Source organism: Oncorhynchus clarkii, chromosome 7 (assembly GCF_045791955.1).
Source record: "Oncorhynchus clarkii lewisi isolate Uvic-CL-2024 chromosome 7, UVic_Ocla_1.0, whole genome shotgun sequence".
NCBI lineage: Eukaryota > Metazoa > Chordata > Actinopteri > Salmoniformes > Salmonidae > Oncorhynchus > Oncorhynchus clarkii.
The window spans coordinates 71,953,514-71,979,130 of NC_092153.1; the positions used below are offsets into that span (position 1 = coordinate 71,953,514).

Genomic DNA, 25,617 nt, shown 5'->3' on the forward strand with positions numbered 1-25,617 from the left:
TGGAGAACAAGAGCACCTCCTCCCAGCTGCCCACTGCACTGAGACTAGGTAACACGGTCACCACCGATAAATCCATGATTATCGAAAACTTCAACAAGCATTTCTCAACGGCTGGCCATGCCTTCCTTCTGGCTACTCCAACCTCGGCCAACAGCTCCGCCCCCCCCGGAGCTACTCGCCAAAGCCTCTCCAGGTTCTCCTTTACCCAAACCAGATAGCAGATGTTCTGAAAGAGCTGCAAAACCTGGACTCGTACAAATCAGCTGGGCTTGACAATCTGGACCCTCTATTTCTGAAACTATCCGCCGAAACTAACTTCTGACCCACTGGAATTGTGATACAGTGAATTATAAGTGAAATAATCTGTCTGTAAACAATTGTTGGAAAAATTACTTGTTTCATATCACAAAGTAGATGTCCTAACTGACTTGCCAAAACTATAGTTTGTTAACAAGAAATTTGTGTTGTGGTTGAAAAACGAGTTTTAATGACTCCAACCTAAGTGTATGTAAACTTCCGACTTCAACTGTAGGTAGTGTGTGTGAGTATATCTTGCAAGAAATACACAATGTGTTATTCTGTTATGTTCCATTAGGAAGTCAGCATGCATTGCACTGTAGACATTGGTAACATTTCATGTACAGTATCAGCTTCCCAAATGTATCAAACCACTTTCAACATGTTTCTCTGACAATATAAGCGATGGTAAAAGTATCAGGCATAGAAACTAGAGGGCCGCTACCAATTTTGGGGGGTCAAAGAGGCCGATGGTCAATATTTCAGGCTGATATTCAATATCATTACATTTTTAAAAAGTAATGACAAAATTTCCCAGACAGCCATGTATGCATTAATTAGAAAGTGTTTTTAGCAATCTGACGGCATAACATATTGGTCATAATTTCATTTGAATGGTAAATATCTTGATAAGCAGTTTTCCAATGTAGAGGGACTGTCGGCAAATCCGATGGAGAAGGGGCGATAGACTAGAAAAGGCAATATCGGCCTGATATATCGAATGGTCTCTAATAAAAAAAACAGACACACACGCATGCACACACACACACACACACACACACTAAGGGTAGATGAAACAAGCCATTTCACACTAAATCCATTGCACTGCACTCTACGGGGGAGACAAATACAGCTGTAAGCGCTCCACCGTTGTGTGCCATGACACACAGTAGGCACGGGCAGTATACCGTATACTAGGGTATTTGGGAAGAGGCACGGAATGTTTTTTAATTAGCATCAATACCATTGAAACAATTTTTTAGAAACATTTTCATACATTTGAATATTTCCAGCTACTTTTTAAATAAATAACCTGCAGTCAACTATTGCAATATCATGTTCTTCATTTCACCTGTCAAATAATTTTTCATTATGAAGCGTACTGGTAGTCCCGAGTCACGTGGTGTTGGTTTACAAGCACACAATGACGAGAGACAAGAGCCTTGTGAGTCACTGTTGTGCAGCACACACTAGGTGATCTAGTTACAGTATGGAATTCACAACTAAATGTTTGCCAACTAGATATCTCATAACTATTAAGTTAACGGTCTAAAATGTGCTAAATCCTCTGCAGTTGTGCATTTTGTTTGCTCATTTAGTAGCTAGTTAGCTATCTAGCTAAGTGGTTAGCTTCTTCCAAAATCAAGCTTAATTTTGTATCAGCAGAGAATTCCCCTCCTGGATCAAGAGACTTGCTGTCTAATATTTGTTTTGTGTGTGCAGCAAACTGTGAGTAGTATTTTTTAGTTACTTGTATAACTATGAGCTGGGATGTCCATCCTGCAAATAGTTTTGGTGAGAGACTGTATAAAATGTTCGCACTGCGCTCATTAGCATTTAGTTAGCATTCTCTATGGGATTGTACATGTACTTGTTAACCTTCAGATTACAGAGGCTCAGTGGGGTATGAAAATAGCGCCCCTTCTGTTCAGTGACGGTTTTACCGAATATCCCCCAATCGGACAAGGTCGGTATGAAGGTATGACAATCTGGATAGTGCCCAAGCCTTACACACATATACACGCACACATGCACACAAAAGCTTACAAAACAGCCAATCAGGCATACACAAACTGAGTGTCCAAAAAAAACGTAAAAACATTAAGAACTCTTCCATAACATAAAAGTGACCAGGTGAATCCATGTGAAATCTATGATCCCTTACTGATGTCAGTGTTGATGAAGGTTGAAAGACATTTTAAAGAAGGATTTGTAAGCCTAGAGACAATTAAGATCTGTTTGATGAAAAAAAATGTATTTAACCTTTATTTAACTAGACAAGTATTTTAAGAACAAATTCTTATTTGCAATGACGGCCTACTGGGGAACAGTGAGTTAACGATCTTTTTCAAGGGCAGAACATTTTTTTTTAACCTTGTCAGCACAGGGAATCGATCCAGCAACCTTTCAGTTACTGGCCCAATGCTCTAGCCACTGGGCTACCTGCCGTCCCATGTGAATGGGAAAGATAAAATATTTAAGTGCCTTTGAACGGGGTATGGTAGTAGATGCACATTTTATTTGTCACAAATTTGATTTGCCAGGCGCATCGGTTTGTTTGTATCAAGATCTGCAACGCTACTGGATTTTTCACGCTCAACAGTTTCCTGTGTGGATCAAGAATGATCCACCACCCAAAGGACATCCAGCCAACTTGACAACTGTGAGAAAGATTGTAGTCAACATGGGCCAGCATCCTTCTGGAACACTTTCAACACCTTGTAGAATCCATGACCTGACGAATTGAGACTGTTCCGAGGGCAAAGGAGGCTGCAACTCAATATTAGGAAGGTGTTCTTAATGTTTTGTAAACTCAGTGTATATACACACTATCAATATTGACACAAATAATGTAGGTGTAGGCAGATATCTGCATCCACCTTCAAGAGCTTTAAGCTGATGTGAGTAAGCAACACACACACACACACACACACACACACACACACACACACAAGGGTCAATACATAATTACACTCACAATTAGTATCATTAGCATGGGGTTGGAGATTTGTGAGCTAAAAACTCCTCGGAGAGGGAACTGTCAGAGGGGAAGAGAAAGAGTGAGAGGCAGAGAGAGAGTGAGGGTGGAGTAGGGAGGTAAAGAGAGACAGAGATAGAGAGGGAGAGAGAGCGAGGTAGAGAGATGTTGCTTCCAAATGCAGAATCCCACCCAACTAACTAACTAGTCATATTGTTCAGATTCACTTGTTAAAGAGATTATTGTTCTGTTTCAATAGGCAGAGGCTCTCTCACAAACACACACACAAACACTGGTGCACACACACCTCGGTATGGGGCCGTTTTGCATGGTATTTTCCTACCACAATAGGATGAGAATATATGTGGTGTGATAATGTGAGACTGTTTACAAGCTCAACACACATGCACAAAGAGACACACATGCACTCATAAGCGAACAAACAGGTAGACACACCTCCAATGGAGTGCTTGGTTTGGCAGTAAATCAAATCAAATTGTATTTGCCACGTGCCGAATACAACAGTGAAATGCTTACTTTAAACTGCATTGTTGGCTATGGGCTTGTAAGAAAAGTGTTAAGTAAAAAAATAGATCTAAAAAAACGAAGAATTAAAGTGCAGCAGTAAATAACAGTAGCGAGGCTGTATACAGGGGGTACTGGTACAGAGTCAACGTAACTCACACTTACTGTAAGAATGTATGATATTAGTTTACTATATTTTCCCATAAGTTGAACCTAGTAATTCTCACGGCTCAGCTCATTACGTCTCAATTAACTAAGAATAATCCGGTGGTCGTCAATGTCGTCGTCCCAATTAATCATGCTTAATTACCTCTGTGCGTTTACCGTCACATTATTCTGATTAAGGGAAGAGGAATAGTCCCATGTTTTACAATTATGATAATTACCGCTCAGACTCTTTAAGGCAAATATATTTAAATATATGTAACAAGGTTATTAGTTGGCTTTGCTTGGGCTGACCTTTGAAACGTAGTAAATATCATAGTCTTACCAGACTTAGGTTTAAAAAGCTTTAAGCTTTTGCTATAGCTTGCCTGGAGTGCCAAATGGGCGGGGTTTAAAATCAGTATCACATTTTATTATCATCACATGCTACGCAAACAACAAGTGGAGGCTAACAGTGAAATTATTACTTACGCGCCCCTCCCAACAACGTAGAGAGAAAGAATATAGAGAAATAGAAAAGTAAAATCCATAATAATATAAATACACAATGAGTAACAATAACATGGCTATATAGGCGGGGTACAAGTACGAAGGGGTACGAAGTAGATATGTACATATAACTAGGAATAAAAGGATAATAAACAGTAGCAGCAGTGTACGTGATGAGACGAAAAAGTGCAAAAAGGATCCGTGCAGATTTGGTTAACTATTTAGCAGTCTGATGGCTTGGGGGTAGAAGTTGTTCAGGGTCCTGTTGGTTACACACTTGGTGCAGCGGCACCTCAGAGAAAACAGTCTATGACTTTGGTGGCTGGAGTCTTTGACAATTTTTAGTGCCGTCCTCTGACACTGATCGCACTTTTAGGACTGTTCCATAGGTTCCATTGCACCAACCAAGCTAAATCAAGTATTTAAAATGATTTTGAATAGCATTTGAAACAGGTCTGTTTGCAACACAGTCAATTCTGAATCTGATATTGGACCGTTATCCAACTCAACACAGTTCAATAAAATTGTATTTCCCCCACAATTGCCTCAGTGGGGAATAAATAAAGTTATATTGAATTGAATGCCATGCTACATGATCAAAATCAGCAGAAAATGAGTTAGAACTGACCTGTGCTACCTCTAAAGTCTACCCCTTCCTTTTTCGAACATTCTGTTAAAAATCGCGCAACTTTTCAGCGTCCTGCTACTCATGCCAGGAATATAGTATATGCATATGATTAGTATGTGTGAATAGAAAACACTCTGAAGTTTCTAAAACTGGTTAAATCACGGCTGTGACTATAACAGATCGTGTGTTTCATTGAAAAACGCAAGAAAAACTGCTCTCTGAAAGCTAAAAATAATTTCCATAAGTCACTTTCATGAGTTGTTAAAAGGGCACAAAATTAATTATGGATCTGCAATTCATACAGATTCCACACGATGTCGCCATTGTCGTCATTTTCAATTGAGTTTTTTCTTGGAAAATCCAACTAACTGGATTCTGTTTCTTCCGGTCTCCACCAGGATGTTTTGAATGTGCACATTGGCAGCCATTGATTTGCAGACGAGGAGCTATTGAATATACATCGCCCTGTAATCATTTTGATAGATTATAAATGTTTACTAATACCTAAAGTTGGATTACAAAAGTATTTCGAAGTGTTTTGTGAAAGTTTATCGTCGACTTTTTTAATTTAAAAAAATGACGCAGCGTTTAAAAACGATGTTTTTTTCTGAATGACACAGCTTCCATAGAAAGCTATTTTGGGTATATATGGACCGATTTAAACGAAAAAAAGACCCAATAGTGATGTTTATGGGGCATATAGGAGTGCCAAGAAAGAAGCTCGTCAAAGGTAATGAATGTTTTATATTTTATTTCTGCGTTTTGTGTAGCGCCGGCTACGCTATATCTTTGTTTACATCGCATTCAGGCATTTTGGGGTGTTGCATGCTATCAGATAATAGCTTCTCATGCTTTCGCCGAAAAGCATTTTAAAAATCTGACTTGTTGGCTAGGTTCACAACGAGTGTAGCTTTAATTCAATACCCTGCATGTGAATTTTGATAAAGGTTTGAGTTTTAACGAGTACATTTAGCATTTAGCGTAGCGCATTTGCATTTCCAGGTGTCTACTTGAGACATCTGCGTCTCAAGTAGGAGCAAGAAGTTAAAAGAGATTGAGTGAGTGTTAGTGGATTGTATTAGTGTAAAGTCTTCAGTAGCCTATCTAGGCTTATCGTAATGTACATCAGTTTAGCGGAGGCTTCTAAAACAGCGTCTCAAATGGCATCCTATTCACTATAATGGTCCACTACTTTAGCAAGGGCTATACAGGGAGCAGGGTGCCATTTGGGATGCATTCGGTGTCTTTTGTATGCACTCTCAGGAGTGGAGGCTAATCTGCAGCACTATCACACTCCAGAGACTCCCTGCATGGGGAGAGGAGACGTACATCCACTCTCACTTTGAGGAGATCTCAGTTTAATAGTGATGTTATAGTATACACATACAGTCAAAAGAACATGGCGATAAACACATGCTGAAATTTGTCATGAAGAACCATGCAAACACACTTTCGAATGAATGACAAAAATGAGGACCGAGAGAAAGAGAGAAATGGATGAACGGATTGAGTTGTAGTCTTGTATTGTGTTAGTCTATTACAGACTCCATGAGCGCGTGCACATACACACACACAAAATCACTACCGTGCCAATACTAATGGATATTCTCCACCATTGTTATTCTCCTATTCACTTACTGAAAGGCATATATGTCAAGATGTCACCTGACGTGGAGCTTCCTCTGGGATGCTACCAACCCCCAGCTGGCGTGGCAGGTCAGGGGCAGCAGTAGAAAGGGCCTCCCTGTCAACTTGTGGATGATGGAAAGGCGCTGCAGTGAAGGTGACAGCACAGCGCCAGGGTGACAGACACCAATATTATTTGTGCTGGAGCATGCGTTCAATCATCTCCATCTCCTGTTGCTGCTGTGTAGCTGCTGGGAGACATAGCTACAGAACGCCTGTACAAGCCATCTAACCATTATTTTCCTCTCTCTTCATCTGCTGCAACCACTTCTCTCCCCCTTTTCTCAGCAGATATAGGCAGCGAAGGCTAGTTCCTGCTCTCTTTCTAGGGCTATTGCTCTCTAGCTCACTATTTCTTCCAACCATTTTTCTTCCCCTCTCGCTCTCTCCCTCCATCTCTCTCATTATCCTCCATCCACTTGTTTTCCCAGTCTATTTATCTCTCTCCCTCTCCCCGTCTCTCTCCCTCGCCCCGTCTCTCTCCCTCGCCCTCCCCCCGTCTCTCTCCCTCACCCTCCCCCATCTCTCTCCCTCTCCCCGTCTCTCTCCCTCGCCCCGTCTCTCTCCCTCGCCCCGTCTCTCTCCCTCGCCCCGTCTCTCTCCCTCGCCCTCGCTCTCTCTCCCTCGCCCCGTCTCTCTCCCTCGCCCTCGCTCTCTCTCCCTCGCCCCGTCTCTCTCCCTCGCCCCGTCTCTCTCCCTCGCCCCGTCTCTCTCCCTCGCCCCGTCTCTCTCCCTCGCCCCGTCTCTCTCCCTCGCCCCGTCTCTCTCCCTCGCCCCGTCTCTCTCCCTCGCCCTCTCCTACTTTCCCTCGCTCTCTCTCCCTCCCTCCCCCGCAGTGGGGAAATGTTTTTTATCGATTCCCTCTCAGAGTGGTGGAAGGTCATGGGATCACTAATAAAACTCAGACAGATGAGGGCCTGAGGACACTTCCTGGGGTCACCTCCGCTAGCTGTGTGTGAGTAAGATACAGGATAAAATAATTACATAATAAATATTTACAACACCACGTGGGCACACACAGTCCATTTGCAGGGACAACAAAGGGAGCTGACAGTACAGAAGACCATCCATCATGATTGGCAGGCTGACGGGCACAGCCTATGGCCTGCCTGCGTCTGCCTCGCCTGCCAGCCGCTCTTCACCAGGGTCAACTGCTGACCTCATCTTCCCCTCCCGGAGCAATGGGCTGAAATCACCTCCAGATCTAAGGTCAGTTTTTGATGGTTGAGGTTCAAAGGTGGGGGAGCGGAATGCTGATTCAAGACCTGTGCCTAGAGGATAACTTTGATTCAATGAGTCCTCATTGACCTAAGCCTGACCTAGGGTCACCATGGGGTCAAGGGCAAGCCAATCAGCTTAATGTAGAAGCCATTTCATCACAGTTCCCACCAGGGCAGGAGAGCTTTGGCAACGAGTGGTCTTCAAAAGCAGGAATTCAGAATGAGCTGTGTGACTGATTGGCTGACTACGCAGGGTGTGGAGTGTTATTTAGGAGAAAAATCACAGAAAGTGGCTTTGGATAATAGTTTACTCCTTAATGATGTGCATGAGGACAGGATATTTGTACACAGAAAGCCATAGCCCATTGTCAAAATAACGCTAATGGGGGAAACAGAGAGAGAAGAAGAGTTGAAAAGAAAGGAGAAACAGGAAATCATCTACAGCAGAGGAGGAGTGAGGGGACAATCTGAGTGCCTCAACTGGGCCATTCACAACTCCCTCTCTTTTTCTCTCTCCCTCTCCTTTCTAGGTTGAAAGAGGACATACTGGCGGACTCAACTAGGCTATTCACAACCTTCTTTCCTTCTTTATGGTGTGTAGTGTTTACATCTGTACTCATTTCAACACCATTGTGACCATTTAAGGCACATATGTCAGAGTCAAGGCCCGCGGGCCACATCCGGCCCGCAAGAAGGTTTTTTACGGCCCCTGGGATGATCTTGATTTATTATTAGAACCGGCCCGCAGCAAGCCGGCAGCCCGCAGATCTTTTACACGCACCAATACTACATTTCCCACAATGCAAAGGTGACGCACCGAGCAGTAGGCTGCTTCATTTCAATATTTATTGGCACAGCAGTCGTCAGCATCACAGTAAAATTAACTTTCAGATACCCATCAAAAATGGCAAAACGGAAGGTGGATACTGAGAACCGGGGGTTTCAAACAAGGTGGGAGTCGGAGTATATGTTCACGAAGGTAGCTGGAAAACCTGTGTGTCTTCTGTGTGGAGAAAGTGTGGCGGTACTGAAAGAGTATAATCTGAGACGACATTATGAAACGAAACACGCGGACAAAAACAAGAATATGGACATGGAACAAAGGCTACAAAAGGCAGAGGAATTAAAACGAGGCCTCAAATCTCGACAGGCTCTGTTCAAAAAAGCCAAATCACAAGGCCAGGCTGCTGTCAAGGCCAGTTTTATTTTGGCAGAAGAGATCGCTAAATCAGCCCGGCCATTTACGGAGGGGGATTTCATCAAAAACTGCATGATTAAAGTTTGTGACGAAGTTTGCCCAGAAAAAAGGCAACTCTTTTTAAATGTGAGTCTGAGCAGAAACACCATTGCCGAGAGAGTAGACCAGTTGTCCATCAATCTAAAAGAGCAGCTTGTGAAAAAGGGAAAAGATTTTATTGCATATTCCTTGGCTGTGGATGAGAGCACCGACATTTCTGACATTGCCCAGTTGTCAATTTTCATCCGCGGAGTGGACTCCAACCTAAGCGTGACAGAGGAGTTTTTGGCTTTACGTCCTATGCATGGCACAACTACGGGGCATGATTTGTATGAAGAGGTGTCAAGATGTGTAAATGAGATGGAGCTGCCTTGGGAAAAACTCGTGGGTTTGACAACCGACGGAGCACCTGCGATGTGTGGACACAGGAGCGGACTGGTGGCGAAGATACGGGAAAAGATGCAAGAGGAAAACGCGACAGGTGAGCTGACAGCTTATCATTGTATCATACACCAGGAAGCGTTGTGCGGTAAAGCCTTGAAAATGGAGCATGTAATGAGCATCATCACGCGCACAGTTAACTTTATCAGAGCCAAAGGTTTGAATCACCGCCAGTTCAAGGCATTTCTGACGGAGTTAGAAACGGAGCATGGTGATTTGCCTTATCACACAGAGGTGCGATGGCTAAGCCAGGGAAAGGTGCTTCAAAGATGTTTCGAGCTTCGTGAGGAGATTTGTCTGTTCTTGGACAGCAAAGGGAAAGACACAACACAACTCCGAGACGAAATGTTTCTGTGTGAAATGGCTTTTCTGTGTGACATTACGAGTCATCTGAATGCAATAAACTTGCAGCTGCAGGGTCGGGATCGTGTCATCTCTGATATGTACAGTACAGTGAAGGCATTTAAAACCAAACTGACTCTGTGGGAGACGCAGATGCGGAAAGAAAATTTGAGCCACTTTCCCAGCTGCCAGACCATGAAAGAGAAGCTCTCTACCAGTGCGTTCCCGAGCACACAGTTGGCTGATAAAATAGGTATGCTTGCCGCTGACTTTCGACGCCGATTTGCTGACTTTGAAGCACAAAAAAGCAGGTTGGAACTGCTCGGTAACCCATTTGCTGTTGACGTGGAAAGCTCACCACCAAACCTCCAAATGGAGTTGATTGACCTCCAATGCAATGATGCACTGAGGGCAAAATATGCGGCAGTGGGTGCTGCGGAGTTCGCCCGTTTCCTCCCCGGCACAATGCCCCAGCTGCGCATCCAGGCTGCTCAAACGTTGTCTATGTTTGGCAGCACATACCTGTGTGAACAACTGTTTTCTTTGATGAACCTGAACAAAACATCACACAGAAGTCGACTTACTGCTGAACACCTCCACTCAATTCTGAGGATTTCTTCAGCTCAGAGCCTTACCCCGAACATTGATGAACTTGTGGAAAAGATGGGACACCACCAAGTATCACCCTCAACCTCAAACAAGTGAACATTACTGTGCAATCACATATTTAGAGTTTTTACTCAGTTCAAGTTTAAAAGTTAAAATGTAATATTTGTTTTCACTGCATGTTACTTCTCCTTAAACAAAGTGTTGTTTTTGATTAATAGATTTTTGCACTTAATTTTTTTGTATTTCAATCCAATTATATTTTAAAAATATTTCAGTTGAGTGGATGATAGAAAATTGCTATTATTGTTTTTTCTTTGAAGTAAATTTAGCCCACTTTTGCTAAAATAGAAAATATAGTCTACTGATGGTGCCTTGAATACCGGTTTCTTTCATTTAATGTTCATGTTATGGGGATATTTATATAAAGGAAATTTGTCTTTTGTGTCTGTTGAAAATTAAAGATTACTGACAGAGCCATAAGAAAATATTGCTTTATTTATCTGATCATATTGTAATATATTTGTTAGGTTTTCAGTAGGTTCAATTAGGTTCACTAGACTATATGCGTCATTTAAAAAATTTTCAATGAACATTCGAACAGTCCGGCCCTCGTCTTGTAGCTGATTTTTTTATTTGGCCCTCCGTCCATTTGACTTTGACACCCCTGATTTAAGGTGTACAGCTGTACTCATTTCAACACCATTATGACCATTTAAGGTGTACAGCTGTACTCATTTACACACTATTATTACCATTTAAGGTGTACAGCTGTACTCATTTCAACACCATTATGACCATTTAAGGTGTACAGCTGTACTCATTTCAACACCATTGTGACCATGTGTGTACAGCTGTACTCATTTCAGCATCATTATGACCATGTGTGTACAGCTGTACTCATTTCAACATCATTATGACTATACAGTGGATCCTCCTTTAAACGTTGTGTCATACTGCGGAACACCCTGCGTGCTGCTGCAACATTCTGTGGCATGTCATTGAATTCTCAGCCATTTCTTCTGTTACTGCAAGATATTGCTAGTTTGACCACCAGAGGGAATCTTTGAGAAGCATTTGATTGTTTTCCATATTGGCATTGCCATAGAATTTAAAACATTTTTTGTAATAACATAGTATATGGGATTGATTTGAAGAAATGTGGCTTAATTAATTAGATTAATATTATGGTGTTTCAATTCAGAGAAAAACGAAACCCTATTGAGACCTGCTCGCGTTGTTTTATAGTTAGAATGTAAACAACAAAAATAATAATTGGAACTCTGTGGTCTTTCCATTGTTTTCTGTGGGGGAAATATAGGCCTGACTGTCTATTTTCGCCAAATATCTCGCAATGTGTATATTTGGAAAATGTTTCCCTTGGAACGCTGAGCTCCCCCTGTTGTTTTCCTACGGAGAAGCATGCTGGTCTATTTCACCAAATATCTCACTGTGTATATTTTGTATTTTTCAAATCGGGTGTAACCGGTGTGAAATGGCTAGCTAGTTAGCGGGGTAAATGCTAATAGCATTTCAATCGGTGACATCACTCGCTCTGAGACCTTGAAGTAGTTGCTCCCCTTGCTCTGCAAGGGCTGCAGCTTTTGTGGAGAGATGGGTAACGATGCTTCGAGGGTGGCTGTTGTCGATTTGTGCAGAGGGTCCCTGGTTCGAGCCCAGGTAGTGGCGAGGAGAGGGACAGAAGCAAAACTGTTACACAGGCACCATTTTCAAATCAGGAGAATCTCCTCTTTCTAATTATGCAAAGTCGGGGCAGCGAGAAATAAAGACCAGACCAGAAATATAAGTCACATTTGACACCATCGAGGTGCGGATGTTGACTTTCTAGACGTTCTTTCTACACAAGTAGATTTTTTCCCAGTTTCATCCGATGAACAGATTGCAGTGGTAAAATATATAGGAATATATATATTTGTAATTCTTTTTTTTACCCCCTTTTTCTCCCCAATTTCGTGGTATCCAATTGTTAGTAGTTACTGTCTTGTCTCATCGCTACAACTCCCGTACGGGCTCGAGAGAGACGAAGGTCGAGAGTCATGCGTCCTCCGAAACACAACACAACCAAGCCGCACTGCTTCTTAACACAGCGTGTATCCAACCCGGAAGCCAGCCTCACCAATGTGTCAGAGGGAACACCGTACACCTAGCGACCTGGTCAGCACGCACTGCGCCCGGCCCGCCACAGGAGTTGCTAGTGCGCGATGAGACAAGGATATCCCTACAGGCCAAACCCTCCCTAACCCGGACGATGCTTGGCCAATTGTGCGTCGCCCCATGGACCTCCCGGTCGCGGCCGGCTGTGACAGAGCCTGGGCTCGAACCCAGAGTCTCTGGTTGCACAGCTAGCACTGCGATGCAGTGACGTATTCCACAGGAATACATACTTAATGGAATTCTAAGCATCACTCCAGTCAAAACAGGCTCTGCGAACATTTGATTCCATTAATTTGCTATGGGCTCGTGCTCCAGTTTAAGAACGTGCCTATCCAATATGCTGTGTCTATGGGGCCAGATTGCACTTCCCAAGGCTTCCAGCAGATGTCAACAGTCTTTAGAAAGTTGTTTGAGGCATCTATTGTGGAAGGGGGTCGAATAAGAGCTGTTTCAACAAGTGGACTAGGCTGTGGCCAATCAGTTGTTTACTGCGCGGTCATGCGGGAGCGCCGTTCCTTCTTTTTCCTCTGCAATGAAAATGCTATTGTCCGGTTGGAATATTATTGAAGATTTATTATAAAAAGACCCTAAGGATTGATTGTAAACATCATTTGACATGTTTCTACAAACTGTAATGGAACTCTTGACTTTAGGTCTGGATTTTGCGCTCACACATAGTGAACTAAATGTGCGAACAAAACTGAGGTTTTCGGACATAAATATGGACGTAATCGAACAAAACAAACATTTCTTGTGGAAGTGGGAGTCCTAGGAGTGCATTCCGATGAAGATCAGCAAAGGTAAGTGAAGATTGATAATGCTATTTATGACTTTTGTTGACTCCACAATTTGGCGGGTAACTGTATGGCTTACTTTTGTGGCTGAACGCTGTTCTCAGATTATTGAATATTGTGCTTTTGCCATAAAGCTTTTTTGAAATCTGACACAGCGGTTGCATTAAGAACAAGTTTATCTTTAATTATATGTAAAACATGTATCTTTCATCAAAGTTTATGATGAGTGAGTGTTTCTGTTATTTGATGTGGCTCTCTGCAATTTCTCAGGATGTTTGAGGCATTTCTGAACATGGCGCCAATGTAAACTGAGGTTTTTGGATAGAAATATGAACTTGATCGAACAAAACATACATGTATTGTGTAACATTGAGTGCTGGGAGTGTCATCTGATGAAGATCGTCAAAGGTTAGTGATTAATTGTATCTATATTTCTGTTTTTTGTGACACCTCTCTTTGGTTGTAAAATGGCTGAATGCTTTCTGTGACTAGTTGCTGACCTAACATAATGATATGTTCTGCTTTCGCTGAAAAGCCTTTTTGAAATCGGACACTGTGGTTGGATTAACGAGAAGTGTATCTTTAAAATGGTGTAAAATACTTGTATGGTTGAGGAATTTTAATTATGAGATTTATTGTTTTGAATTTGGCGCCCTGCAATTTCACTGGCTGTTGGCGAGGTGGGACGCTAGCGTCCCGAACAATCCCAGAGACGTTAAGCTGTTTTTCAGCCTTGGGTGATTCTTGACTTGTTTTATTGTCCAGCCTACAGATAGCCAGAGCGAATTTACGAAAGCACTCGAATGTCCATTGAGAAAGCACAACAACTACACCATTTAACTAAGCTAAGAATGACGAGAATAATCAAGTCAATAAACGTTGGGTATTTAGATAAAATATAGTTAACATACTGGCAAGTTTGATGTATAACTACTAACGTTAGGTAGCTAGCTAACATACCGGTACATACTGCAGTAATGATTTGCTATGTCGTTTGTAAGGACAGCGTAGCTAACAAATTGTCAGCCAACATAACATGTAAGGTAACTTATTTGAAAGTCATTACTTTATTACATTGAGCAACAAGCTACCCTTTGTTTGTTAGGGCAAATCTGGTCTGTGATAGGAGGTTGGATTTGCACACCTAGCTCGGCTTTTAGACTATTCTTTAGTAAAGGTTGAAAAGTCTATTTTTCAGCTATTAGCCCTCCGCCCCAATTTGCAACAAATTGTTGTTCCCATCTCATTCCTTTTCCTCTTCCACACATCATTCCGCTCCTGAGTGGCTCGCTTGTGGGTGTACTGTCAGGATATGGCAGCATCTTCGGTTGTGCGTCAAGAATTCTGCATACACGTTTGCACATTTGTGTGAAGATGTGGTTATTCACAGGCAAATTGTTTTATGCTATGGAGGTACATGTCATGTGTCTTTTTGTCGAGAGCAAAACCTTTTTTATTTTCAATCAAAAATAATTGTTCTGAAAGCAACTTTTTTCCGACACAAAGGAAGTGAAAGCGGACACCTACGAAGACGTCATCTCAGGTAAGCAGCACTGGGCTGTATTGACGTATCCTAAAAATCATCTGCTGCTTTAGATTGAACGGTCATATCTCAGTTATTGTTTTCTTTACTTTCAGAGTGCGAGCTGATAAAGGGTTCAAAAATGTTGACATTGCCAGATGTCCTGTTCCTCGGACAGTGAGCGTGGAAGCTTTATTGCTGGCAAAAGTGTCCATAACCATAACTGCTCTGTGTTCTTTTTCTCCATCTCTACCTGTCTTGTTGTACATGGAACCTGTCTCACATGCATTAATTAAAAATACCTTAAATGTCAGCTGCTAATTTTCAGGTTTACACCACATAAACACACTAGTTTTCACTGGATTATCTGTTGCTGCCAAGTCATGGTTTCCCTGGGGGTTAGCCTGGCAATAACCAAGTGGTGAGACACATAGCCCTCTATATTTAAATGTTTCAGGTACACTCCGGTAGGTGTCTGCGGCACATACAATATCTTCTATTGAAATTATCTTCTACTGTTTGTCCTCATGTCTGTTTTTCAGCCTAAAGTACTCTGTAGCCACTTAGTGTGGACACCAGGTGAGACCACACACACACACACACAACAACAGTCTCTCTTCTTCACTTTATCCCTGTCCTCCTTCTCCCTAAATCCTCTAGGTTAGATCAGCTGTTTTGGTGAACCCCTCCCGCATCTGAACTGGCTGACACAGAGGGCACAGCATGATCATAGGTGAGATGTCACTTCCTCGGGTCAAGAGGAAGTATTATTAAAGAGATGCTTTACAGACATAGATGTAGTAGTCCCAGAGTGACTGACCATGTTAGAGAAGAAGGCTTAATCATGCCATCTCTCTATCCATCTGTCACTCGTCTGCAGGTATGTTTTGACGTGAGAAGAAGTCCCGTCATCGCCACGTCACCCGTTCTTAAGATAACCTTTTGGCAAACTGGGGGCCCAAGGCTGGTTAGGAGACACCACAATTGTGATGAACTGAGAGAATATTAGGGTAGCACTGTAATTCATTAATCATATGCTGTCTACCGCTGTTCTTACCTCTTTCCCTTTCTGTCTTCTATACCTCTCTCCCCACCTCGTCTTTCTTCCCTGTTTTATAATGCACACCATATGTGCATTGAAGTACAGACTGAACGTATTTATAATATTACAATTATCATAATTATAATACATTTTATGTATTTATAACACCTGGATAATGAACTTCTTTCAATAAAGCGTTTCACGTTCTCCACAGATTGGAATAGTATCCTGTGTCCTCAGATTAATGCAGATGAAGGGAGTTAGATATGCATAGTTTTTTTCTGTATATATGAATTACAAATCAATCATGTTTCTAGTCTATTGCATAGTTACAATATGTAATCATTGATGTCCCAGGACCAGGAGTGGTAAACACTGAAGTGTATAATTGTAATACATACATGCAGACACAGCATCATTCAAATAATGGACTTTGATATGACTGAAAAATAATGTCTCAGAGATTCATACCTGAACTGCACCTTTATTTGCCAAGGAAGAGTACATGATCAGTGAATATATTCAACGAACAGGCTACAATGTGGGAATCTCCACAGTACATGTATATAGGACTTGCATCCTTGGCACAATAAAGTTATTACATTCTACTCTATCAATATGTAACAGTATAGCTTCTGTCCCTCTCCTTACCCCTACCTGGGCTCGAACCAGACACCCTCTGCACACATCGACAACAGCCACCCTCGAAGCATCGTTACCCATCGCTCAGAGCAAGGGGAACAACTACTTCAAGGTCGCAGAGCAAGTGATGTCACCGATTTTAACGCTATTAGCGCGCACCCCGCTAACTAGCTAGCCATTTCACACTGGTTACACATAGGCTTCATTAATGACATTCAGACTTGAAGTTGATACAACAACTATGATAGCAGAGATTCATAGTTCTGAACTAATATTCATACATTTCAGGGTCCATACACAGATTGGCTACACATCCATAGGCATACAGATATTTTATCCTCCACTACGCAATAAGCAAGTAAATAGTTAGCTAGCTATGTTACTTCATCTGCACTGCAAGGCAAGATTACACAATTGTATATTCGATTTGCAGTAAATGCTTTAGCTAGCTAGATTCTTTACATCCACTGTTTCACAAGACGACAGCCTGGTTTTCCCAGGAGTCCCTAAAGCATTAAACAACACAAATTACAAATTCATTCTCCCAACACTAGCTAGCTGGCTAATGTTAGCTAGTCAGATAACTTGCTAAATAGAGATTTTCGTAAATTCACTTTATGAAAAAAAAATATGCACAAACGTTTGTCTCTACATTAACATATTCCTCTCAATTGTACATTTTGTCAGCCATCCTCACTCAGGGACCAGTGGCACACATCAAAATTCACCATTGGAACCATCATTGGAATCACCACCTTGTGGTGGTCTGGATCAATGAAGCCATGACGCTGGGTACCTCTAAGTCCCGCGGTGCAAGCTCGCAGGAACCACTGTATAGGGTGTACAGCTGTACCCATTTCAACACCATTATGACCATATGGGGCGGCAGGGTAGACTAGTGGTTAGAGACTAGTAACCGGAAGGTTGCAAGTTCAAACCCCCGAGCTGACAAGGTACAAATCTGTCGTTCTGCCCCTGAACAGGCAGTTAACCCACAGTTCCTAGGCCGTCATTGAAAATAAGAATTTGTTCTTAACTGACTTGCCTAGTTAAATAAAGGCAAAATAAAAAAAAATAAAAAATAAGGTGTACAGCTGTACCCACCGAGAGTGAATGAACAAGCGAGCGAGATTGACTGTGTATTGCATTCATCTCAGCCTGGTGTGGGTGTGCTCTGTAATGCCACGCACGGTGGATCAGTGGGGGGAAACCCAGCCAAGCCTCTGTCTTCCCTGTGGGGCCTAGCACTGCATACAGCATCCGATCAACCCTCTCTCAATGAATTAGTGTCTGAGTTTGTGTGTGCGTGCCTCAGCCATTCGTTTGAGTGACATTTCACAAATTCCAGGGACAGGGCTAATGATGTCCCTGTTGGACTAAATCAAATCACTCAGAGGTTCCAGGAAGAAAGCAGGGTGAGTATGGGAACTGGGTTCAGTCAAGACGCGTCACAGCGCCTCTCGCTAATTAACACTGTTCTAAAGATGGCCCCAGGGAAAAGTTGTCGAATGGGACTGAACCTAAATGCCAGCATCATGGCAGAGAGGTGTTGAGAAAGGCCCAAGGCAAAGCACAATGTCAGAGGTCAGCAGGCTAGCTATTAATTGTATAGCATTCCAATGTATAGCCTGTTATAGAATTACAGTATAACTGTAGTATATTTCAACAGCACACATACAGTGGGGCAAAAAAGTATTTAGTCAGCCACCAATTGTGCAAGTTCTCCCACTTAAAAAGATGAGAGGCCTGTAATTTTCATCATAGGTGCACTTCAACTATGACAGACAAAAAAAAAAAAAAAAAAAAACAGAAAATCACATTGTAGGATTTTTTTATGAATTTATTTGCAAATTATGGTGGAAAATAAGTATTTGGTCACCTACAAACAAGCAAGATTTCTGGCTCTCACAGACCTGTAACTTCTTCTTTAAGAGGCTCCTCTGTCCTCCACTCGTTACCTGTATTAATGGCACCTGTTTGAACTTGTTATCAGTATAAAAGACACCTGTTCACAACCTCAAACAGTCACACTCCAAACTCCACTATGGCCAAGACCAAAGAGCTGTCAAAGGACACCAGAAACAAAATTGTAGACCTGCACCAGGCTGGGAAGACTGAATCTGCAATAGGTAAGCAGCTTGGTTTGAAGAAATCAACTGTGGGAACAATTATTAGGAAATGGAAGACATACAAGACCACTGATAATCTCCCTCGATCTGGGGCTCCACGCAAGATCTCACCCCGTGGGGTCAAAATGATCACAAGAACGGTGAGCAAAAATCTCAGAACCACGCGGGGGGACCTAGTGAATGACCTGCAGAGAGCTGGGACCAAAGTAACAAATGCGTACCATCAGTAACACACTTCGCCGCCAGGGACTCAAATCCTGCAGTGCCAGACGTGTCCCCCTGCTTAAGCCAGTACATGTCCAGGCCCGTCTGAAGTTTGCTAGAGAGCATTTGGATGATCCAGAAGAAGATTGGGAGAATGTCATATGGTCAGATGAAACCAAAATAAAAACTCAACTCGGCGTGTTTGGAGGACAAAGAATGCTGAGTTGCATCCAAAGAGCACCATACCTACTGTGAAGCATGGGGTGGAAACATCATGCTTTGGGGCTGTTTTTCTGCAAAGGGACCAGGACGACTGATCCGTGTAAAGGAAAGAATGAATGGGGCCATGTATCGTGAGATTGAGTGAAAACCTCCTTCCATCAGCAAGGGCATTGAAGATTAAACGTGGCTGGGTCTTTCAGCATGACAATGGTCCCAAACACACCTCCCGGGAAACGAAGGAGTTGCTTCGTAAGAAGCATTTCAAGGTCCTGGAGTGGCCTAGCCAGTCTCCAGATCTCAACCCCATAGAAAATCTTTGGAGGGAGTTGAAAGTCCATCTTTCCCAGCAGCAGCCCCAAAACATCACTGCTCTAGAGGGGATCTGCATGGAGGAATTGGCCAAAATACCAGCAACAGTGTGTGAAAACAGTGTGTGAAGACTTACAGAAAACGTTTTACCTCTGTCATTGCCAACAAAGGGTATATAACAAAGTATTGAGAAACTTTTGTTATTGACCAAATACTTATTTTCCACCATAATTTGCAAATAAATTCATAAAAAATACTACAAATGAGATTTTCTGGATTTTTTTTTCTCATTTTGTCTGTCATAGTTGAAGTGTACCTATGATGAAAATTACAGGCCTCTTATCTTTTTAAGTGGGCGAACTTGCACAATTGGTGGCTGACTAAATACTTTTTTGCCCCACTGTATGTTGCCAAAAGCTCTAGAACAACGACACGAAGAGCATAGAGCTGGCTGGGTAGCTGACAGCTATGTCTGGTAAGACAAGAGGCAAGGTTGTGTCCATTTGTCAATAACAGCTGGTGCATGATGTCTAATATTAAAGAAGTCTCGAGAACTGCATGCCTAATGTAGAGTACCTCATGATAAGCTGTAGACCACATTTTCTACCAAGAGAGTTCAACTATATTATTCGTAGCCATCTATTTACCGCCACAAACCCATGCAGCAACAAAGACCGCACTCAACAAGTTTTATAAGGCCATAAGCAAATAAGAAAATGCTCATTCAGAAGTTGCGCTCCTAGTGGCCGAGGACTTTAAAGCTGGCAAACTTAAATCTGTTTTACCTTATTTCTACCAGCATGTCACATGCAACCAGAGAAAAAAAAAACTTGACTTTTACCTTTACGCCACACACAGAGACATATACAAATCTCTCCCTCCAGTTGGAAAATCTGACCATAACTCTATCCTCCTAATTCCTGCTTACAAGCAAAAACTAAAGTAGGAAGTACCAGTTACTCTCTCAATATGGAATTGGTCAGAACTCGCGGATGGTATGCCACAGGACTTTTTGCTAGCACAGAGTGGTATATGTTCCGTGACTCATCCAATGGCATTGCCAGGACTGAGGTGATATCCAATGGTATATCACCTCAGTCACCGGCTTCATCAGTAAGTGCATTGATAACGTCATCCCCACAGTGACCGTACGTACATATCCCAACCAGAAGCCATGGATTACAGGCATCAGCCGCACCGAGCTAAAGGCTAGAGCTGCCGCTTTCAAGAAGCAGGACACTAATCCTGACGCTTATAAGAAATCCTGCTATGCCTTCAGACAAACCATCAAACAGGCAAAGCGTCAATACAGGAATAAGATTGAATCCGACTACACCAGCTCTTTTGCTTGTCAGATGTGGCAGGGCTTTCAAACTATTTTGAACTATAAAAGGAAACTCAGCCGCGAACTGCCCAGTGACACAAGCCTACCAGACAAGCTAAATGCCTTTTATGCTCGCTTCGAGACAAGCAACACTGAAGCATGCATGAGGGCACCAGCCGTTCCGGACCACAGTGTAATCACGCTATCCGTAGCAGATGTGAGAAAGACCTATAAACAGGTCAACAATCACAAGGCCGTGGGGCCAAACGGACTACCAGAGCATGTACTCAGACCATGCACGGACCAACTGGCAAGTGTCTTCCATTATATTTTCAACTTCTCCCTGACCGAGTCTGTAATACCCACATGTTTCAAGCAGACCACCATAGTCCCTGTGCCCAAGAACGCGAAGGAAACCTGCCTAAATGATAACCAACCCAGAGCACTCAAGTCGGTAGCCATGGTAGGCAACAACCCATCTGCCACGCTGATCCTCAACACCGGGGCCCCACAGGGGTGCGTGCTTAGTTCCCTCCTGTACTCCCTGCAATGTGGTGCCAGGGCAACAACCTCTCCCTCTACGTGAGCAAGACAAAGGAGATGATCGTGAACTAGAGGAAAACGAGGGCAGAACAGGCCACCATTAACATTGACGCAGCAGTAGTGGAGTGTTTTGAGAGATTCCTTGGCTTCCACATCACCAACAAACTATCATGGTCCAAACATACCAAGAAAGTTGTGAAGAAGGCACAACACCCCCCCCCCCTGAAAAGATTTGACATGGGTCCCCAGATCCTCAAAAAGTTATACAGCTGCACCATCGAGAGGACCCTGACCGGTTGCATCACCGCCTGGTATGGCGTTTGTCTGTAAGGCGCTACAGAGGGTAGTGCGTATGGCCCAATATACCACTGGGGCCTAGCTTCCTACCATCCAAGACCTATATACTAGGCGGTGTCAGAGGAAGGCCCACAAAACTGTCTAAGACTCCAGTCACCCAAGTCATAGACTATTTTTACTGCTACCGCACAGCAAGTGGTACCGCAGAGCCAAGTCTGGGCTGCTGAACAATTAATCAAATGGCCACCTGGACTATTTAGATTGACCCCCCACCTTTGTTTTTACACTGCTGCTACTTGCTGTTTACTATCTATGCATAGTCACTTTACCCCAACCTACATGTACCAACTACCTCAACCTTCTTGTACCACAGCACATTGACCCTGTATATAGCATCGTTATTGTTATCTAATTTTATTGCTTTACTTTTTTTAAATTGACTTTAGTTCATTTAGTTAATATTTTCTTAACTATTTCTTGAACTGCATTGTTGGTTAAGGGCTTGTAAATGAGCATTTCATGGTAAGGTCGACACCTGTTGTATTAGGCGCATGTGACAAATAAAATTTGATTCGGCTGAAACTATGGTCTCTTCAAGTTTGACAGATGTTCAGTGAGATTACAGTATGCCTTGCCCTTGTCTAACCACAAGGTGTGCCATTACAGAGCTTAGGCCTCATGTTCAATACTCTCTGAAAATACATAATAGGAATCAAAGAGGCCCGAATTTGTGGGGCATAGCAGAATTGAATCAGAGAATCAGATAGAGATCAATATTGTTTGTCTTTTCCTACTACCACTAACTTTGCTGATAACTTCTTGAGAGGAAAAATATACTTGCTACCCCTGTGATATGTGGTTGTCCCACCTAGCTATCTTAAGATGAATGCACTAACTGTATGTTGCCCTGGATAAGAGCTTATGCAAAATTACTCAAATGTAAATGTATTCAGAGGGCCACAGGACTCACTGAGTTGTGATGTAGGCATAGCAGAACTGAATCAGATCGAGATCAGTAGCGTTAAGAAGGCCACAGGACTCACTGAGTTGATGCAGGCCAGTTCCTTGTTGAGCAGCCAGGGTAGTGAGAGTTTCCCCTCTCCCCGGTAGCAGGACTGGATGCGCTCCTTGATCTTCTCCTTGATGCGGCGCAGTGTGAACAGGCACAGGGCTGACTCCTTGGGCGGCTTGGCCCGGTTCTTCTGGCCCTGGGAGAACACAGTGAACAGGATGTCCTCGTCTTCGGAAATTCCTAAGGAGTCAGCCAACTGCTTGCCGGGACGGCTGAGGTAGGCGTCCTGGACGAGACGATACTCCACCCCATCCTTGGTGCAGCCGATGGGGAACTCCACGTACGAGTAGAACTTTGAGTCATCCACACAGAGGCGGACAATCTTGGATGTGAAGAACTGTTCACCAGAGGCGTCAGGCGAAGTGAGCTGAGTGTCCAGCTGCATGGTCAGGTAGTAGACAAAATGTTCGCTGCTGAAGCCGTAGATATAGTAGATGTCAAATGCAGGGAATTTGCTGAGAGTGTCCGAAGGGATCTTGAGCTGCGAGGAGACAAACTCATCCTGATAGACAAAGCTGAACATGTCAGCGTTCTCCTCGTTGGACATCAGCTTGCGGCTGGAGAGCGTGGGGAAATACTCGGACTTGCCGTCAATGGGTGTGCCGATGAAGAGCTTGCTGGCGGGGCTGTGCTGGGATGTGATGATGACCCCAGACATGGTGCCAGACTCGGTCACGCTGGACAGGTAGTGCTCCTTACGGTGGTGCGGCTCACCCAGTTTGAACAGGTCGTCCAGCCTGAGGAACTGACAGATTCCCTGGGAGGTGCTCCCGCAGGCGATGAGTCGGTTCTGGGCATAGTCGATGAGAAGCAACTTGTTGACGTTGTTGGTCTGGGCAAGGTCGTGGGGGCACGACTGGACACTGGGCGGGGGATAGCACTTCTCGTTATCCGCCACGGGGCCAGTCATGTGGCTCCGCAGCTTGGTAAGGTTGCTAGAGAGCTTGAAGATCCAGTTGACCGTGCCAACGTAAACCTCACCCGTCTTGTTGTGGATGGCCAGGTGTGTCAGCCCCCAGTCTGGTGGAGAGAAGGATTTGAAGGGCTGGGGTTGACCTCTGGTCAAGGACGGGACTGTCAAGAGGACCAGCACCCCCAGAAGGAGCAGGTTCCCCAGGCGAGGGGCAACGAGTGACCTCAATAGGGGCCACATATCTGGGGGTTGCAGGAGACAAGTCTGGGGGAAGGGATGGGGAAGGTGGGTGGGTTCACTCCGTCACCTAGTCCTGATCTGTTTATGTCCTAGCTTATATTCCCCTGGAAGGAGGCTGGATGGGCCGAGGGGAAGAGGGGGAAAGCTCCTATTTATCCAGTGTCTTTCTCTCTGTGTTATGAGTTTTCATCCAGAGCATCATCCACAGCAGCACGGGTGAGAGCCCTGCAATAAAAAAAACACATTATGAGTCGCAATGGAACATTTCCTATTGATTATGCATCAGCCGGAGAGCCGATAAGCAGATGAGATGCACTGCTAAATTTAGACAAAAGTTAGTAGGGAATTCACCCACCCCAGATTAATGATGCAAAGTGATATCCGTGACTGCATTATGAAGGAAGATAGCTAACGAGAGTCACAGGAGGATTACAAAATGCACAGTACAATAATGAGTCACACGGCAATGAGTTTAAGACACACAACTTCCTGCCATTAATATTTCATAAGTTCAACAGTATCGTGAAGGATCGGAGATGGTCTGCTTAGAAAATTGCCAGAGGGGGCGCCATACAGACGGCAGCAAGCTTGTGGTTAGACCATTGGGCCAGTCACTGAAAGGTCCCTGGTTCAAATACCGGAACAGACAAGGTAAAACATCTGTTGATGTGCCCAAGGCAAGGCACTTAACCCTGTAAAACAACAAATTTTACTACAATTATTCAGTGCATGCGACTATAAAACTTGTTTTTTTCTATTGAAACCCCGCAAGTTGTATCCAGGTCTGCTCCCTCCCAGGCCTCCCAGTGTGTGGGTTGCTGTATGTGGTATCAGGAGACTACCCAACATCCCCCTCTTCTCCCAATTAGGGCCTTGTTCTGTCAATAGCATCGAGGCATGGTTCGCTTTTAATCTGTGGCAGATCTGCAGCTCTCTGATTGCCAAAACATGTTTGCTACCCTGAGGGAGGTAGAGTAAAAACAATGATGATTCAGCACCCTTATGCTGCAATCAGGATGTAGAGTACAATATAAGCTAGAAGAAAATGAATGAATGAGATGGATCTAGATTTGAGACACGTATACCACACACATCCCAGAGAGATACATTGCAGTTGTTGTCGTTGTCTGTTGTTGCGGCTCCAATAATGCAAAACACGTTTTCCACTCCAGCCAAAGTATTGCTCGCCCACCCAACCCAGTCATCCAGTCCAGCCAACCCAACCCAGTCCTCCACTCCAGCCAACCCAACCCAGTCCTCCACTCCAGCCAACCCAACGCAGTCCTCCACTCCAGCCAACCCAACCCAGTCCTCCACTCCAGCCAACCCAACCCTCCACTCCAGCCAACCCAACTCAGTCATCCACTCCCAGCAGTCAGATGTTAATTATCTGCTTCCCATCCAAACCGAAGTAGGCTCATATGTGACATGTGACATGTGCCAGCACTCACTCGGCTTCCATACATTAATTTAAATGAATCCTGTTTCATATGTTACCACAATGCCCCAAGAGTTGGATTCCCATGGCACAGAAGATCCAGGAGACACAATATGGAGAGAGGAGGAACGGGCAGGGGGATTGATTGACGGGGGAGTGGAAGTAATGGACAAGGATTTTTTTCCCTTTCTTTTGGGTGTCCTCCAGTGACAATGATGGCAGAGAGCTTTGAGCTGGCTTGCCTCAGTGCTGCTTGACAGGCCAATTAAGTTCCGGCGATACCGGGACATTAGTTCTCTTGTAAATGCTGATTATGCCAAATTGTGCGCAGCAACTCTCAGAGGCCCGGCTCAATTTCACCTTGACTATGAAAGTGTCGGCGGAGGGGTATTTTATGACTGAACTGAATTGGGAAAG

General features: G+C 43.7%; 1 protein-coding gene across 1 annotated transcript in view; it reads right to left on the minus strand.

The window, feature by feature from the left end:
• The window catches only part of LOC139413799 (plexin-A1-like), a 311,289-nt gene extending 287,302 nt beyond the window's left edge, over positions 1–23,987 (minus strand). Inside the window, exon 1 of the mRNA XM_071161567.1 lies at positions 22,581–23,987. Coding sequence (XP_071017668.1) covers positions 22,581–23,762 — 1,182 coding nt within the window. The 5' untranslated portion in view covers positions 23,763–23,987. The remainder of the gene's footprint in view (positions 1–22,580) is intronic.
• Between the last annotated feature and the right edge of the window lie 1,630 nt (positions 23,988–25,617).